A 15,540-nucleotide genomic window follows, 5' to 3' on the forward strand; every position below is an offset into this window, starting at 1 on the left:
GCCCGGCAGTTAAGAGTTGTCCTGAGTTCAATTCCTGCACCCACATGGTGGCTCACAACCATTTGTAATGGGATCTGATGCCCTCTTCTGGTGTGAGTGAAGACAAGAGCACTCGCATACATAAAATAATTAAATATTAAAAGGAAGAAAGAAAATGCCTTGCCTACAGCCTGATCTTTGGAGATATTTTCTCGATTAAAGATCCCTACTCTCCAATGACTAGTTTGTATCATGTTGACATAAAACTAACCAACATCACATATAATTTTGCCTGGCTACAGAAAGATTTGGAGATGAGGTCTTTCAACTGTTGTTTCCTGACTAAGTCTAGCTATGAGATAACCCCTCGTGGATTGGAAAGCAAACATAGGCAAACCACTTCTTGTTATAGTAACTGGCGTAGTCTATGTAGGGTCATCGTATTAACTTACTGTCTAAGTTGAGGTATTTTAGGTAATTAAGGCAGACACTGCTCAAGAGTAGGGACACGGTGTGTGGATGAGTGGGTGTGTGGATGAGTGCTGGGGACTAAGCCGAGGACCCACTTGACAGGCAAGTGCTCTCCCACTTGCCATGTCTGCACTGCAGGGTGTTCTTTTTAGAAGGAGCAGGTCCATCTGAAATGATGACAAAAGATACTGTTATTAAACACACAAGCCAGCACATAGTAGTTGAAGGTCATTATCAGGCATTATACGCTTCACCTAATTGTATATGCTACACGTGTGTGTTGCTGACAGCACAGTGACTGATTTATGGCAGTGTCACCACATCATGAGGAATTTGCCATGCTGCTGCCTATGCTCTGACTTTCTGGTGGCAGGACCTCACTGCATGAGTGATGGGATTTTCAGCTCCATTGTAATCGGTGGGACTGCCATTACCCATGATTGTCTTTGAACGAATTGTTACATCATGGGTGACTGTTTCAAATAGGTGACTTATCTTTCCTGTTAGGAAAATATGAGGAAATGGTTCAGACTTGGTGCTATAACCACTGCTAAGAAAGAAGGTATTTTTGTTTTTAACAATGAAAAGGAGAAACAGTGCTTCCCAGCGGGCAGGAGTCCTGTTGAAGTCCCTGCCGCCATTAGTAATATAGGGTTGGTTTGCAGTAAAGGAGTGTATAATTTAGAAATAAAATAATGATTTTTATGTACAATAAAATAATATACATAGGACACATATACTGAATAATGATTATATGAAACTTGCCTGGGCATCTCTAATAGCAGGTCTAGGTTGTTTTAAGTATAGTGATTTTAACTCAGTGATTTTAGAAAGGTCTTACTCACAGCCAGTGTGGCTCCCCACTCTGACTTCTTCAGTCTCTTGGGATTACGGTGGCTGCTGCGATCTGCTTATTTGAGTATGTTTTAAAGGTGCTTATGTAAAAAAGCAAAAATTGTTTTCATATTAATGTCATAGGCAACACATTTGAAAACAATACATTTCCATTTTAAAGTGCTATTTGTGCCCCACTGCCTCCTGAAGTGGCTGAGAGCAAGGCCAAGGTACTGTGGAGTTTTGATTGTTTTTGTTGGTTCTTTCCCTCCCTCCCTCCCTCCCTCCCTCCCTCCCTCCCTCCCTCCCTCCTTCCTTCCTTCCTTCCTTCCTTCCTTCCTTCCTTCCTTCCTTCCTTCCTATATCCAGCCTAGTGCTTTAATACACCTTCATGTATCCTTGTAAGGATCAGTCTTTAGTGCCCTAAGGACCTCCCTCCTGGGAGATTTTGGCTTATGAAAGATCCTGAGAGGCAGTACAGACACTTTCTTAGGGTTTTATAATTAGTTTTTAAATTGTAGTAAAACAGACATAAGACAGATTTAGCCATGTATTGGTATTAAATACATTGTTAATGGTTGTTTTAAGGAAGCACATTTATCAGCTTTCATAGGGAATACTTTCTTTTTCTTTTAGAATCTATTCCCCTGAAGTTCCATGGTGCAGAGAAAACCAGGAATAGTTTTTCATTTGTATATCACAGATTAAAGAGTATTTTGTGTCAGAACTCATTCTCTATGCTGAGAGAAAAGCAAGTCCTCCTGCTGGAACTAAAAAGACTGAAGTAAGGTATTAGGGAGCCCTAGGGGAGTGGTTAAGAGGGGCTTTGCCTCAATTGAGAAGGAGCAAGCCCTGGTCTAGCAGAGAAACCGGGTATCTGTATTGTGCTTTGCTGTTAATGGCTGGCCTCTCAGGACTGTAGTTGTCGGTTCCTTCTTGTCTGAGCCTGAGAAATTCTGAGACTACTTTCAGACCTGAAAGTCCATGCTAAATAATTGAGGGGGTCGTCGAAGGCCTGGGATTTGATGTAGTACTGAGAACGTGGTAACGATGGAAATAGGAAGGGATGTTCACACCTCAAAGAGAGTAGTGCAGAAGATCGTAGTAAAGGTACAAGACCAAGACAAATTCAAGTGTGACACTCTAAAGCTCTATCAGGTGTCATTCCTGGATTTACCTGGGTACCTAGGTGACTGGAGCTGGACAGATGTAAAGGTGTTGGGATGCAGCCTGCTAGAACCATTTGGGAAACCTCAGTGCTGGTCGAAGCCTTTGATTTCCTTTCCTGGGATTTCAGGCTGACTTACGCTAAAAAAAATTGAACTGCTGTTGTTTTTAAGAGGAGATGGGAAGCGGCAAGAGAGGTGTCACCTTTTTGAAGTGTGTGAGAGTGTAGACTGGAGAAAGCCTCTTTCTTCCCCAAGGGCCTCTACTACTGTGCTCTTGGCAACTCTCTTTCTCCTGCATTTACTTAGGACCTGTAGTGCCTGCTTGTCAGGGACAGCTGTCCCGGATGAACAGCCCTTCTTCTAGTGAGGCTGGGATGGAAGAATCCTCTTTAGAACACAGACTTCCCTCGATGGAAAGCCAGTGTCCCTCCCAGGGCAGCTACATTAGTGTCAGTCACATCTGTTCCTCAGATGGCAGTGTGGAAGAGCCTAGTACATCCATCAGAAGCAGCCAGTAGGTATCCTGTGAGCAGATTTTAAATGAGTAGCTTAGAGTTGGGCCTAATGCAGTACAGAAGCAAAACTTGATTTCAGAGACATGCTTTATAAGTTTGTAATATTTGAAACTTTAACTTTTGTACTTTTATAGTAATTTGCAAGACTTTCCAAGCATAGCGGATAGGAAAAGATAGTAAAATACTTGTCAGAGAAGACTTAAGTGGAAAGGTTGGGCTGTTGGCACACACCTGCACCAGGCCAATGAGACCCTACCTAAGAGGAGGCAGAGGCCTGAGGAGTTGTCCTCTGACCACCAACCCTCCCCCCAGTGTATGCAGTATCAGTATTCTCATAGAGTTTGAATTTTACCAAAGTTCCCCAAACTTATTTCAAAATAAAAATGCATTGTAAAGTACTTTAATGGAGCGTATTCTGTAGTAATGTTTAGTGACTTGCTAGGCTGATTATAGTATTACATCAGTAATTTATGTTAAGTAATTAGCACTTACTGTGTGATGCATTAGAAACTTTATATTTTGATATTTTGTACTGTGTATATTGATTCTGAACTGTACTTACAAAAACCCTGATTTCTTTATTCTGATAATAGAAAAAATCTATATGAGAAAGCAAATAACCTTGCTGTTGTTACCATCTGATCATCCTCACAGCTTCATAGCTTCTGGCTTGAATTGTAACTGGGATTGTTTTAAATCAATAATTTGTTGAATGACTCAGAAAATATAAAATACTGTTTGGTATATGGTTCTGGAAATACACAGTCCAAGTAAATGGGGAAATGTAAAACCTCCTAGGACAAGTGCTTCTCAGCCTTCCTAATGCTGCAACTCTTTCATATAGCTCCTCATGCCGAGGTGATCGCCAACCAGGAAGTTATTTCGTTACTACTCACAGCTGTAATTTTGCTGCTGTTATGAATTGTAATGTAAATATCTGATATGCAGGATATCTGATTCCCCAAAGGGGTTATGACCCACAGGTTGAGAACCGCTGGTCTAGAGGAATTTGTTGAAGCTGTTCTGATCTTTTCTCGCACCTAGGAGTACACAGGTGTTTCTAGAATGACTAAATGAGTTTCCCACACACAGGGTTGATGTGCAGTGTATGATTAGAATCTGTATGTGTAAGGCGCGAACAGACTGTAGAGACTTGGTTCAGCAGGTGTCAGCATGCTTCTTCATCGCTCGGGTCCTTAGTCCACTGAGGCTGAGTGAGCACTGCAGGGGTGGGTTTCCTGTGGGTTAGATGTTTTTTTCACAGATGCTGTAAGTAAAGAAGCTTTACACATAGTTTTACTGCTCCTTTTCAGTGGGGAACATAAACACTTTCTTGACTTCTCAGTTCTTCCTTGAGGTTCTTTTCCAGTTCTCTTCCACAGGGTAATTTTGGTATTTCGTCTGCAGTGATTAAGCTTAGAGGCTGGGTTATGCCTCCCCCTGTCCAGCAGACAGGAGCAGTTTGGTCACAGCCAGTGGAGTCCAGCAGAGCTGTGCACTAAGATTTAGGACGTGCATGGCTGGGGAGTGCCAAGCGTTCCAGGTAAAGGAACAGGCTTTGAAGCAAAGTGGAGAGAGACCTTAGTGGTTTCAAGGAACCCAGTTAAGATGCCTGTGCTTTGATCAGACAGAGTGATTCTGGAAAACAAAAGGCAGGGCCATGGGGACGAGCGCTGGGAGGCACGCCTCTACCCCACTCCCACTCCCACTACTGTGTAGTGGGGCTGTGGGCAAGGCAGATGGTTAAACAGTGTGACTGACGTGCAGGCTCTCAGTAAGGTGCACACTGTGGGCCTTGGCTCTCCGGTCTCTGCTCCGTGCTCTTCGGTTTGTATTAAAACTCATTCAGTAGGTATTTATCGAGCATTTCTAACTTTATATCCTGTCAGCCCCTTTCATGGTCGCTTATTTACATGTTTCATGTCTCCAAGACTATGACGTCAGTGATGGAGAGATGGCCAGTACTTAAGCACTGTAAAGAGGACCTTAGTTGGCCCTACCTAGCACACACATCATGTGAGTCACAGCTACCTATAACTCCAGCTCCAGGATACCTGATGCCGCTGGACTCCATGGGCTCCAGCACCGATGTGGACATACCCACACAGAACTCAAGTGCATCCAGTTAAAAATAGGTTAAGATAACAAGTCTTTTAATGAAGATTACACAATTCTGCTTTCATAGTAGGTTTTCCTAATGCAGACACAATGCATAGCGTGTTCAGATATTTGAGTGAATGGATAAGTAAACGAGTTTGTTAAATTCCAGGTTCTTATATTTTAGTACTGTAAAAATATTTAGATAATCCCTATTTTAAATCAGTCTTATTCTCATCCTTTGTTTCTTTTGTAGTACTACTGAACAAAATTCAAAACCTGCATTTATTAACCTTCTATTCTAAAAAAAGGAAAGCCACATGTCTGTTTTCAATTTCCTATATTGCCCTAGTACAAACTACTAGGACAGGCTTGTATCTTTTTCTAAATTAAGTCGCTATTTTAATATATTTTTAAAAATATTGTCATCTTTGAATGGAAATAAGAAAAATAGTCAAAATAGATCCATGTTAAATCCCATGTTAGTTTCTAAGAAGCTGGGCACTTGTGTTGGTTATCGTTTGGTGGGGGTTTTTTGAGACCATGTATTTCCCACATCACCCAGGATAGTCTCCATGCTCCTGCCTCATGCCCTCAAAGGTGGGTAGAACTAACTGTAGGCTCCACCGCAATGCCTAGCTGAAGAAGAACCTTTTTATTTTGAAATAGTTTAAAATTCATAAGCACACGGAAGAAATTACAGAAATGTCAGGTTTCCCTAGTGATGGCATCTTACATAACAATAGTATCACAACTGGAATTAGATGTTGGGAAGAACGTGCTGTCCAGACCTGCTCATGTCACAGGGTCACACACAGATGTGTATTTTGTGAGCCATGAAGCAGTGGTCACAGTCACCTTGCCTCAGCATGTAGTACATCTGCCACCTCCTGGGAATTCCGGTACATTCTGCTCCGTTCATACCAAGTCGTCCTCCACAAGTGTACAAAGGACGTCATGTTTAAGCTTTAGAAAAGTCTTTACTTCATTGCTGTGTGGAGGAGCCTGTTACCTCAAAGAGGGTTGTCTGTTTCTGAGTAGACTCTTACTACAATACAAGCCTGTGTGGCTAGGTGCTTGTCTGAGTGATTGGAATTCAGGGTTTTCTTCCGTTGCCCTGAACAGCCCCATACTATTTGGCTGCATATGAGGGTCTATATTCATTGGAAAGCTAGGTCAGATGTGTGTGTGGTCGCTGTAGAAGTGGCTTTACTTTCAGAATATCACTCAGTGACAGCATGTAGTAACCATGGCACGTTGGGAGCTCTGATAACAACCCACATGTCCATAGAACTACCCAGAAGTCATCACTTCCTGCTGTTCTACCTGCTATACAGGTCAGTGTGGTATCAGTAATTCCCGGGCATGGCTTCACACCTTGCCTGTGACCTTTCCTGTTTGCATCTCCATGAGGATTCTTAAAACCAGAGCTCAGATTTTGGCCAACCAGCTGGCTAGACTCCCACCATGTGCCAGACACAGCAGGTGCTTCAAGCATGGAGTCACTTTGTCAACTCATGCATACTTTTGCTGTTATCATTTTGTTCCTAACTTCCTGGAAGAGCATAAGCTCCTGGCCTTAGAGTTGGCATTTGCTTTCCTCCATCCAGAGCATTTAGAAGATTGAAAAACCATACGCATAGTCCCGACCGAGCCTGCCTGGAACTCGACAGGATAGGTCCTAAGGATGTAATAAAGATGCAGACCGGTAGGGGGTTAGTAGGGCTGTGTCAAACAGAAAATGTGGTCCACCCCTAAATATTAGACAGTAATTATTTTATGATGACACCATAAACATAAAGGGCAGATGTTTCTAGTGTTCTGAACAGATAATAGACAACTGATTTTTTTTTTTTAGCTGAAAAATGTATCACCAACTTAGTGGTTAACCATGGTGCAATTTTTAAAAACGAAGTGGCTGAGAACTTGGAGTAGGATGTGCAGTTATGTATTGTAAGAGGAATAATAAAAGAAATTGGTGTTTTACCCAGAAGGCTTAATTTACACTCAATGAAGAATCTTCAGATGATACCAGGAATATCTTATAACTTAGTGTTAAAATGTTACATTTCTATATCCATATGCATAGCTCTTCAAAAAAAATTAAAGAACAGTTTGAGTTCCCAGCAAAATTAAGAGGAAGGCCCAGATTTTCAATATGTGTCCCCTCTCGCATTTTAACACCCACCAGAGTGTGTGTCTGTGGCTGGTGACAGTTTTTTACTGTTTAGTTTTGAAGAGGAATGTCTTCTTAGGAACATCTTTGCAGTGTTGCAGGGAGGGATGCTGGGATTGAACTAGCAGTTTATGTACGCCTTGTAGACTGCTGTCTGAGCTTGCTCCAGGGAAACACAGTTTCTGCATAGTGCTGCTTGGCGCACCCTCACTTGGATGGTTGAGGCCAGAGTATTTCCTATTTTGAGGCAGTGCTTGGATTTGGCTTGCTGAGAATGCACAGCCTGAAGTGCAGTGCTAAAGCCCGGGTTTGGGAAGGGATATCCCGCGTGAACTTCTTCACTATACTGTGACTCGTCTCTCTTCCTAGAGTAAGCTTTTTTTTTTTTTTTAATGTAATCTCAATTTTTAAAGCACCACTAAATTCTTACTGGATACATTAAAAGCTTTTTACCTGCAATAGTGTTCCTTTTTCCTCCTCTGTTGAGTTATGTGTACAGTTAGAGTACAAGTTCTAATTCAGAGCCCACGTCTGTTCTGTCTGATCAGAATCCAGTTGATTGTAGATTCAGGCTGAGGTTTATTCAGTGTCCATGTCTACTTGCAGATTAATTTGCGCCTCATCTTGGTGAGTGGAAAGACGAAAGAGTTCCTCTTCTCCCCAAACGACTCTGCCTCTGACATCGCAAAGCACGTGTATGACAACTGGCCCATGGGTGAGTGCCAGCCACTTTATTCTTTGTCCCTGACTTGTTTCACATGTTTTGATAAAGTACTGAGGGCGTGAGACCCATGCTTGCTGGGTCATGCCCTAGATTTTGCCTTTCTCAAAAAAGCAGCGAAGGAGCAAGGGATGCGGAGGCCATGTTTGCCTTAGTGCAGGGAGAGTGTACTCAGTGCACATCCACCCCATGTCAGTCAGTGAACTATTTGTACCAAAACCCAAAAGGAAGGAGCCGATCTTCACAGAAGCAGCAGGGCCCGTGGGCTCCTGTGCACAGTCTGTTGGAAATGAAGCTTGAGGCAGACTTGACCGGCAATTAGTTCATACTGCATGCATTCTGTGAAGAAGGGCCAGGAAGAGTGAAGTCTCCATGAGTTCTGCTTTTTGATGCACCACAGTGAGCTCTCGGAGTGTATGTGGTAGCTCCTCCCCTCTCTGCTGCCTCCCTGTCTAGGAGATTCTTCAGTGTGTCCTGAATTTTCCCTTCCAGAGTGTGCCCATAGTGATTTCCCTGGCGTGTGCCATTGGCTAACACTGCTATAGTCCGTCTCCTTTAACTTTTTCCAGTGCAGAGGGTTGAACCCAGGGCCTTGCGCATGCTAGGAAAGTATTCCGTCACTAAGCTGTATATTCCAGCACTAAGCTGTATTCCTAGCTCCATTTTTTCTTTTTATTTTTATTTTATTTTTATTTATTTTTTTTTTTGGACAAAGTCTTGCTAAATTACTTGGGCTGCTCTCAAATCAGGCAAACCAAATAGCAGAACTCCTGCTTTAACCTGGAATTATAAGCATGTGCCGCCACGCCATGTCTATAGAATATGTTTAGCAAAAGCAATTGGAACTTTGAAAGTTGTTTTAGTTCCTTAAACTAACCCAAATAATGATAAAGGTGAGGTGCCAGCGTTAAATGCTCCATGAAGAGACTTCCCATCTGATCTGGAAGTTGATCACTTCAGCTCGATGTTACTCGCTTTGAAAAAGGTCTTTAAGTCCTTCTTTCCCGAGTCTGCCAGATCTACTCAGCATATACTAGAGCACATAAAAGGGCTTCTTTTATACAAACTATTTAAATTAAAACTTTAGATCTAAACCATATTATATAATGCACTAAAAGTCAGTAAATAAAATGTTTGTTAGAGCTTGTAAGGGAAAAAAAATAGTAAATTCTGGATCAGTAGAAGAAGGTCTTTGGGTGCCCTGCACCTGAGGAAGGGGCTGGCTGGCAGGTAGGTGGACACCTTGGCTGTCTGGTCTGCTAATCACGTCAGTGACACTACAGAGTCCTCCTAAGCCGTGTTCTGCAAGTGTCTCTCTGGGCCTTACAGAGGGTGAGGGCAGATCTCATAAGGCCGTGAAAGATAGTGAAAATGTCTGGCCTCACTGTGCTTTTCTCAGGCTTCAGATCCTCTTAGAATCCTAATGTCTTCCCTAGATGGATTAAAGTTACTGTCACTGTGTTTACAGCAAAGGAATGCCTGGCCAGACATTCCCCATAAATGCTATAAGTGATGGTTCTAAAGGCAGCACGTGCAAAGTAATTTTGGTGAAGCAGAGTGGCTCACCTGATCCTTATCTAGAGGAGAGGACAGTCAGAATCCCAGGAGGAGAAGGGGGCTGAGAGGGGACAGGTGTGGGGCAGGTGCGGGGAACTGAGAGGACAGAGCCGGCAACTGCACACACAAGCGTTGTTTTGAACACTCCGTGAGACAGAAGCAATGCAGGAGAGGCTTTCCTCCCTCTTCCCATCACTCTGTCTTCTGGACTTCTCTGTCCATCCGTTATCTCCCCCTCAGAGCAGAGCAGAGCCTACTAGGAAAGGTGAGGAGGGAGTCTCGGATCTCACTAACCCCAGAGCTTCAGTTGCTGCAGCACCATGAAGCTAATGGGAATGGAACTGTGGGCGGAAGCTCACCCTGTCAGAACAGCAGTCTGTGGAAGCCTGTTTTCAGACGGGGTTCTGCAGGAGCTGCTGTGCCACCCATATTACAGCTGGTAGCCGTTTGTCTCAGGCTCTGCGAAAGACAGCATGGCAGTGGATCCCAGGCACCTCAGGAAGTCTTTGAGGAACTTGTTGAGCACACATCTGAACAGTGCAAGCCCTGGAACATTATAGTATTCCATTAATTACTGATAATGGAAATTGATTTTCAAATGATAGATTCCTTTACCAAGACTTAGACCTCTGGCTCAGTGTTTTCCTTAACGTCAGCCTATAGCTTGGCACTCTGATCTCTGAGGGGCGAAGAACAGCTTTTGCAGCTCTTCGTTGCTACTTGAGGAAGGTGGAAGGAGCAAGGGCTGCAGAGCCCGGGCAGGGACTCGGCCACACCCTTCCTGGTGGCCTCTAGAGTGTGCTCCGCTGTGTGGGCCTGGGTCTAACCAGTTCTCCTTTCTTTCAGACTGGGAAGAAGAGCAGGTCAGCAGCCCGAACATTCTTCGACTCATTTATCAAGGCAGATTTCTACACGGAAACGTCACCCTAGGAGGTAATCAATGTCCCTTTGCCAGCTTTACTCCGCTGCTTGTTTTAAATGACAGTGCCTTTGTGGTTTCTAAAAGAGATAACTTGAGACCCTGAGGACCCCAACTCTGGGTGTGCCTTCTCCCTGGACAGAAACTCTGGAGGATGGTCTGGGTGCGCTACTGTTACATTAAAATCATCACACAGACTAGGTGCATTTCTGACAGCAGGGTTTTCATTTATAAAACGAGGGCCTTTTCAGTGGATTCGGTAACCAGCTGCTGTGGACACAGCCATCTTGCCAACGGTGAGGTCTGCGGTCCGTTCTTCCCCAGGTAGATGGGTTGCTGTGTGGCTACTGAGCGGTTTTGTGTATCCGCACTAATAAGCACGGAGCGGATGGTTGGATGTGATCAGATCCCCGTCTGGGTTGCTCCAGGCTTGCATGGGACAACAGAGGCCACAGTGCAAAGCTCATTGTACATCAGAGCTCGGGACCTCAGGGCTGGCAGTGTGGCCCTAGTGGGCTCTTCAGAGCTTAGGCCCCTGTGGAGCTGGTTTGTTCCAGCGTTATGTTTGCTCTAAAAGCTGCTGTAGGTTTTAGACATGTAAAAACTAACTGCCATTAAGGCAGAACTTGTCTGCTTCCTGCGCTTTGTGTAGTTTTGCCTACTTAGAGCAGCCCTCTGTCGGTGAGGCGAGTTGACTGTTACCCCTCTGTTTTGTCATAGATCAGTCATAGGGCCACTTTTCTTGTTATGGGTCAAACAAGATCTTGAATTAAGATTAATAAAAAAACAAGCTAATAAGCATTAATTGGCTTTCCTCTCTTGACTATGAGAGTGACTGTCCATCTCCCTCTGAACACTGGTTATTGAGCAGCTCCCACGAGCCCTGGTGTTTCCGTGTCAGGTTAAAGGCCACAGGATTTTTGTTAAAATCAAGATGCTTCATTCTCATTAAATTGCAGATTTAAAAAATTTTGTTTTTAGAATAATCAGTAAAATGACTCATCTCAAGACAATTGTATAGCTGTCAGCCTTTTTTGGAAGCAAATTAAAGCAGCTCTCATGCTTCAGATAGGTGGTGTTGGGCACAATGGTACTTGGTCAGGCCAGGTTCGAGCACTGCACAGTACAGTGCTGCTGGCTGCTTGGTTAGGCTCCCTGCTGGCGTTCTGCTGGCTGCCTTCTCGGCTGCAGGTTCCCTTTGCTTAGGAGTGTTACAGGGGCGCACACAGCAATGGCAGCTGGCTTCAGTGTATGCATGGCTGCTATGGGAGAGCTACAGGCTTGCCCAGTAGCCTGTAGTTAGACTGAGGACCTGCAGCTACAAATGAAGGCAGACAGTTGTGTTGGCTTTTTTTTAATAGAATAAAAGTATTTGACAACAATATTTTAATATTTTTATTTTATTCCTGTGAGGGACAAGGCCCAGGTATGGAGAACAGAGGGCAGCTTTGCAGTCAGTTCTTCTGCTTTCCCTGGGGTTCAGGCATCAGGCTTCTTTCTGAGGTGACCTTTGCCTGCTGAGCCATCTCACCAGCTCGGAAAAGAATGGCCCATGGTGGGAACAAATGATGTCCTTGTCATAGGCAATGTTGAAACAGTGGGGAAGGGGGACATAGTGAGGCACAGGCTCTGGATAGCTTTCTGTCACTGTGGGCACACATAGTAGGAGGCCAGGGTCTCTTCAGCCTTTGCTCCTCTCTCCACCCACTTTGTAAGACTGGTCTCACTGTATATGGTGCCACTTGGCTTAGCACCACTGAACTCCAACAGCCCTCCTGCCTCAGCCTTCTGAGTAGTCAGACTAGAGGCCCGCCCGTTCACTCCACCTGTCATTATTGAAATGCTGTGGTTTGGTCAGTTTCAGGTTTAAAATTTTGGTCATCGGGTCTCTTTGGACATTCCTGGGTCCCCTTTTTTGAGGTGTAATCTTGTTAATCTCATAGAATTTCATTCTGCTAAAGGAGAGGCCCAGGGAACGCTCCAAATGTATGTAGTTCAGAGAGAGTGTGGCATGGCTAGAGTGCACCTGAGGCCAGCAGCATGCTGTGCAAACACTTTGCCTCTGAGTTACCAGGCCAGCTCATCTAAAATACAGCCCGTATCTCTCCAGGGTAACTTCTGAGCTCAGACCCAGGTGGTTGTTGTGTGTACAGGAAAAGGTGAAATCCTGTCTTCTGGATGGTGACTAATGTGTAGAAAAGTCTTCTGAAGGAAGGAGCCCCAGTCTGGCTTCTCCTCCACCTTCTGCCATGCTTGCTGTTTGTTACTCAGTTGGGTGCAGACGAGACGTGCCAGCCTCACCTGCTAGATGGCGTTCAGTATACCTGTGAGTCAGTGATGGTGACACTGACAACTGGCAGTCTGTAGGCAGTATATAGAGCGTGACCTGAAGCCGGGCTGCAGAGCAGGCGTGGACGAGGTCATTGCAGAGGTGACTCTGCTTTCTCTCACATAAGACAGGTTTGGCGTCTGGCCAGTGGCATAACTGGAGAGTCCCTTGGAACTGTACCTTCCCTCTGGTGAGGGAATGTCTCCCTATAGAGGAGCCAAGGTCGGCACTCACTCAGAAGCATTTCAGCCCTGGCTAGTGATTTAACAGAATGATGTGTCTGTGACAGATTGTCTCTTCTTTTTTACATAGCATTAAAACTTCCTTTTGGCAAAACAACAGTGATGCATTTGGTGGCCAGAGAGACCCTGCCAGAGCCCAATTCACAAGGTAAGCCCCCCAGAGGGCACCCCATTTGAGCCATCAAGACAGGCATTCATGCCTGCTTCCACTTAGACATTTGGATGGTGGACAGGGAATGTCGTTGTTTATGAATTGAACCTGTGGAGCAAGTAATCTGACTGTTTTTGAAAAATGCCAAAAATTAAACGACCCTTTAAAACAAGCTTCGAGCAAAACCCAGGCAGTTCGACTGTGCCTCTGCCTTTTCCTGAGACACAGTTTAGCTAACCGGGGCCGGCCCTGTTTCCTCAGGTCAGAGAAACCGGGAGAAAACTGGTGAGAGCAACTGCTGTGTGATCCTGTAACATCGTCGCCAGCGCAGGTGTGGCAGTCTGTTACCACTGCGGGGACAGAGGAGACTCGGCAGCTTCCGACACCTGTGGGACAGTCGCCCGCACATCCAGACTGAACCACTCATGAGCTCTGTGATCTCTCCTCACAAAGTAAAAAGAACCAAGAACATTTCCAGTCTGGTCCTTTATTCCTGTATCTCTTGTCTGTGTTGAGCAGTCTGAAATGCACAGTGGTCTCCAGGGGAAATAGCAAGTCTCTCAAGTCTCTCTCTGCAGAAACCGCCTTGCTGCCACAAAGACTCCTCCACAGAAGTCAGAAGGCGAGTGCTGCAAGTTCAATTTGCACTAAAAACATTATTATTTTCCTCATCAGCGTAATCTGCACATGTCTGTGGCGCCCAGACGTTCTCCTGTGTGGAGTTCACCCTGGAGGACGCCCATCATCAGTGCAGTTAATACCAGGCCAGTTGGACCGGGGAAATGGGAAGGAATCTAACATGCTGGGTGAATTCTACCAAAGTCAGCCACAGTGGCTGTCCTCGAAGGATGTCAGACTGGGCATGACTCTTGTCACCACAGCAAATGAGAAGCCATGCCTGCTGCTCACAGCACTCTGTAGAGGGTGCCCCTGCTGCCTGCCCACCGAGTCCTCCCCACAGGGGGCTCATGCAGACAGCACAGAGGGGCCGCAGTGTGTCCCTAGCCTTAATGTGGAGGGGCCAGTGTCTCGGTGCCATCACTGTGCAGAACTGGTGGGAAGCCTCAGCGGTTGTGTACTTGAGTATCAGAAGATTGATAGCTTGCGCCACCATCACTCATTCGAACCCTGCCGAGTGTACTCGCTCACTAGAGCAGAGGGATCCTTTTAAAGTCTCCAGATGCTAATTTTGTTACTTTCTGTAGTTTGCATTCGGAATCAGTGCTTGCAATTGTATTAAAATCACAAGCTGAGTTTTAAGGCATACATGATCAATAGCGCCACTCTTATTTTTACCAATAATTTAAAGATTGAGATGCTATAAATAAACAATTTGCACAGCACTAAAGCATGAGCTAATTTCATCTAAACCTGTAAAAAAAAGATTTTATATTTTTTTCACTGGGAAGAAATCTTCCTGGATGAAATTACAAATATGTGTAGATTATATTTAATAAAAAAGACATAATAAAATATCTAACTGTAGAATGCAAATATAGATTGGCGTGTAGCATATAGACCAGTATTCCATATCAATAACTTTATCCAGCCTTTTAAAAGATGAAGTTGCAGACTACGTTGTGTTCTGTATTTAATGAGGGTTCTTGGCCCTCGGCAGCATTAAATGTAAATGGTCTCTATGGTCATCTTTGTTTAAATGCAATCAGGTTACTTTATTCATTGTTAATGCTTCCATGAGAAGGCTTTATATGCAGTAGATCTACGAAAATATTGTTCATACTGATCAGAATTAAATTTGTATAGAGCAGAGTTTTAAAATGAATGTAAATAGCACTAAACCTTTTCTTTCTGCAGCCTGTACTTAATAGATTTCTTCTGTAAACTAAATAAAAAAAAATTGTAGTGCATTTTGTTGGTGATTTAAAGGTCAGCGATGGTTTAAGCATAGTCTCATCTATTTTGCAGTTAATTTTCTACTCTCCTGAGGCTTCTCTGTTGCTACTTGGGAGTGCCCCAGTGTGGCTTCCAGTCAGCTGGCTAATGTGGGAGGCCCAGCACTGGGGTTGTGTGTTTGTTATCCCGAAGATGTTAATGTGGAAGATGTTAATGGGGCAGGTAGCCATGGTGACTGTGTTCTTTAGGAAATCAAACCTGCTGGTTAATCATTTTTTAACACTTAGATTCCCGATACTCTTCCCAAAGCTAAACACTTTGGGTCCATTGTGACTGCACTTCGGACAGTTAATACTCACAGTTGGCTCCCTGTGTTTTTTTTTTTTTTTTTTTTTAAAGATTTATTTATTATATATAAGTACACTGTAGCTGTCTTCAGATACACCAGAAGAGGGCATCAGATCTCTTTACAGATGGTTGTGAGCCACCATGTGGTTGCTGGGAATTGAACTCATGACCTCTGGAA

General features: G+C 44.3%; 1 protein-coding gene across 1 annotated transcript in view; it reads left to right on the top strand.

Moving 5' to 3' along the window:
* Positions 1-15,028, top strand: part of Ubl3 (ubiquitin-like 3) — a 44,637-nt gene extending 29,609 nt beyond the window's left edge. The window contains exons 2-5 of the mRNA NM_001015030.1: positions 7,848-7,956; positions 10,366-10,452; positions 13,080-13,157; positions 13,422-15,028. Coding sequence (NP_001015030.1) covers positions 7,848-7,956; positions 10,366-10,452; positions 13,080-13,157; positions 13,422-13,474 — 327 coding nt within the window. The 3' untranslated portion in view covers positions 13,475-15,028. The remainder of the gene's footprint in view (positions 1-7,847; positions 7,957-10,365; positions 10,453-13,079; positions 13,158-13,421) is intronic.
* Positions 15,029-15,540: the final 512 nt, after the last annotated feature.

Source organism: Rattus norvegicus, chromosome 12, assembly GCF_036323735.1.
Source record: "Rattus norvegicus strain BN/NHsdMcwi chromosome 12, GRCr8, whole genome shotgun sequence".
NCBI classification, from domain to species: Eukaryota; Metazoa; Chordata; class Mammalia; order Rodentia; family Muridae; genus Rattus; species Rattus norvegicus.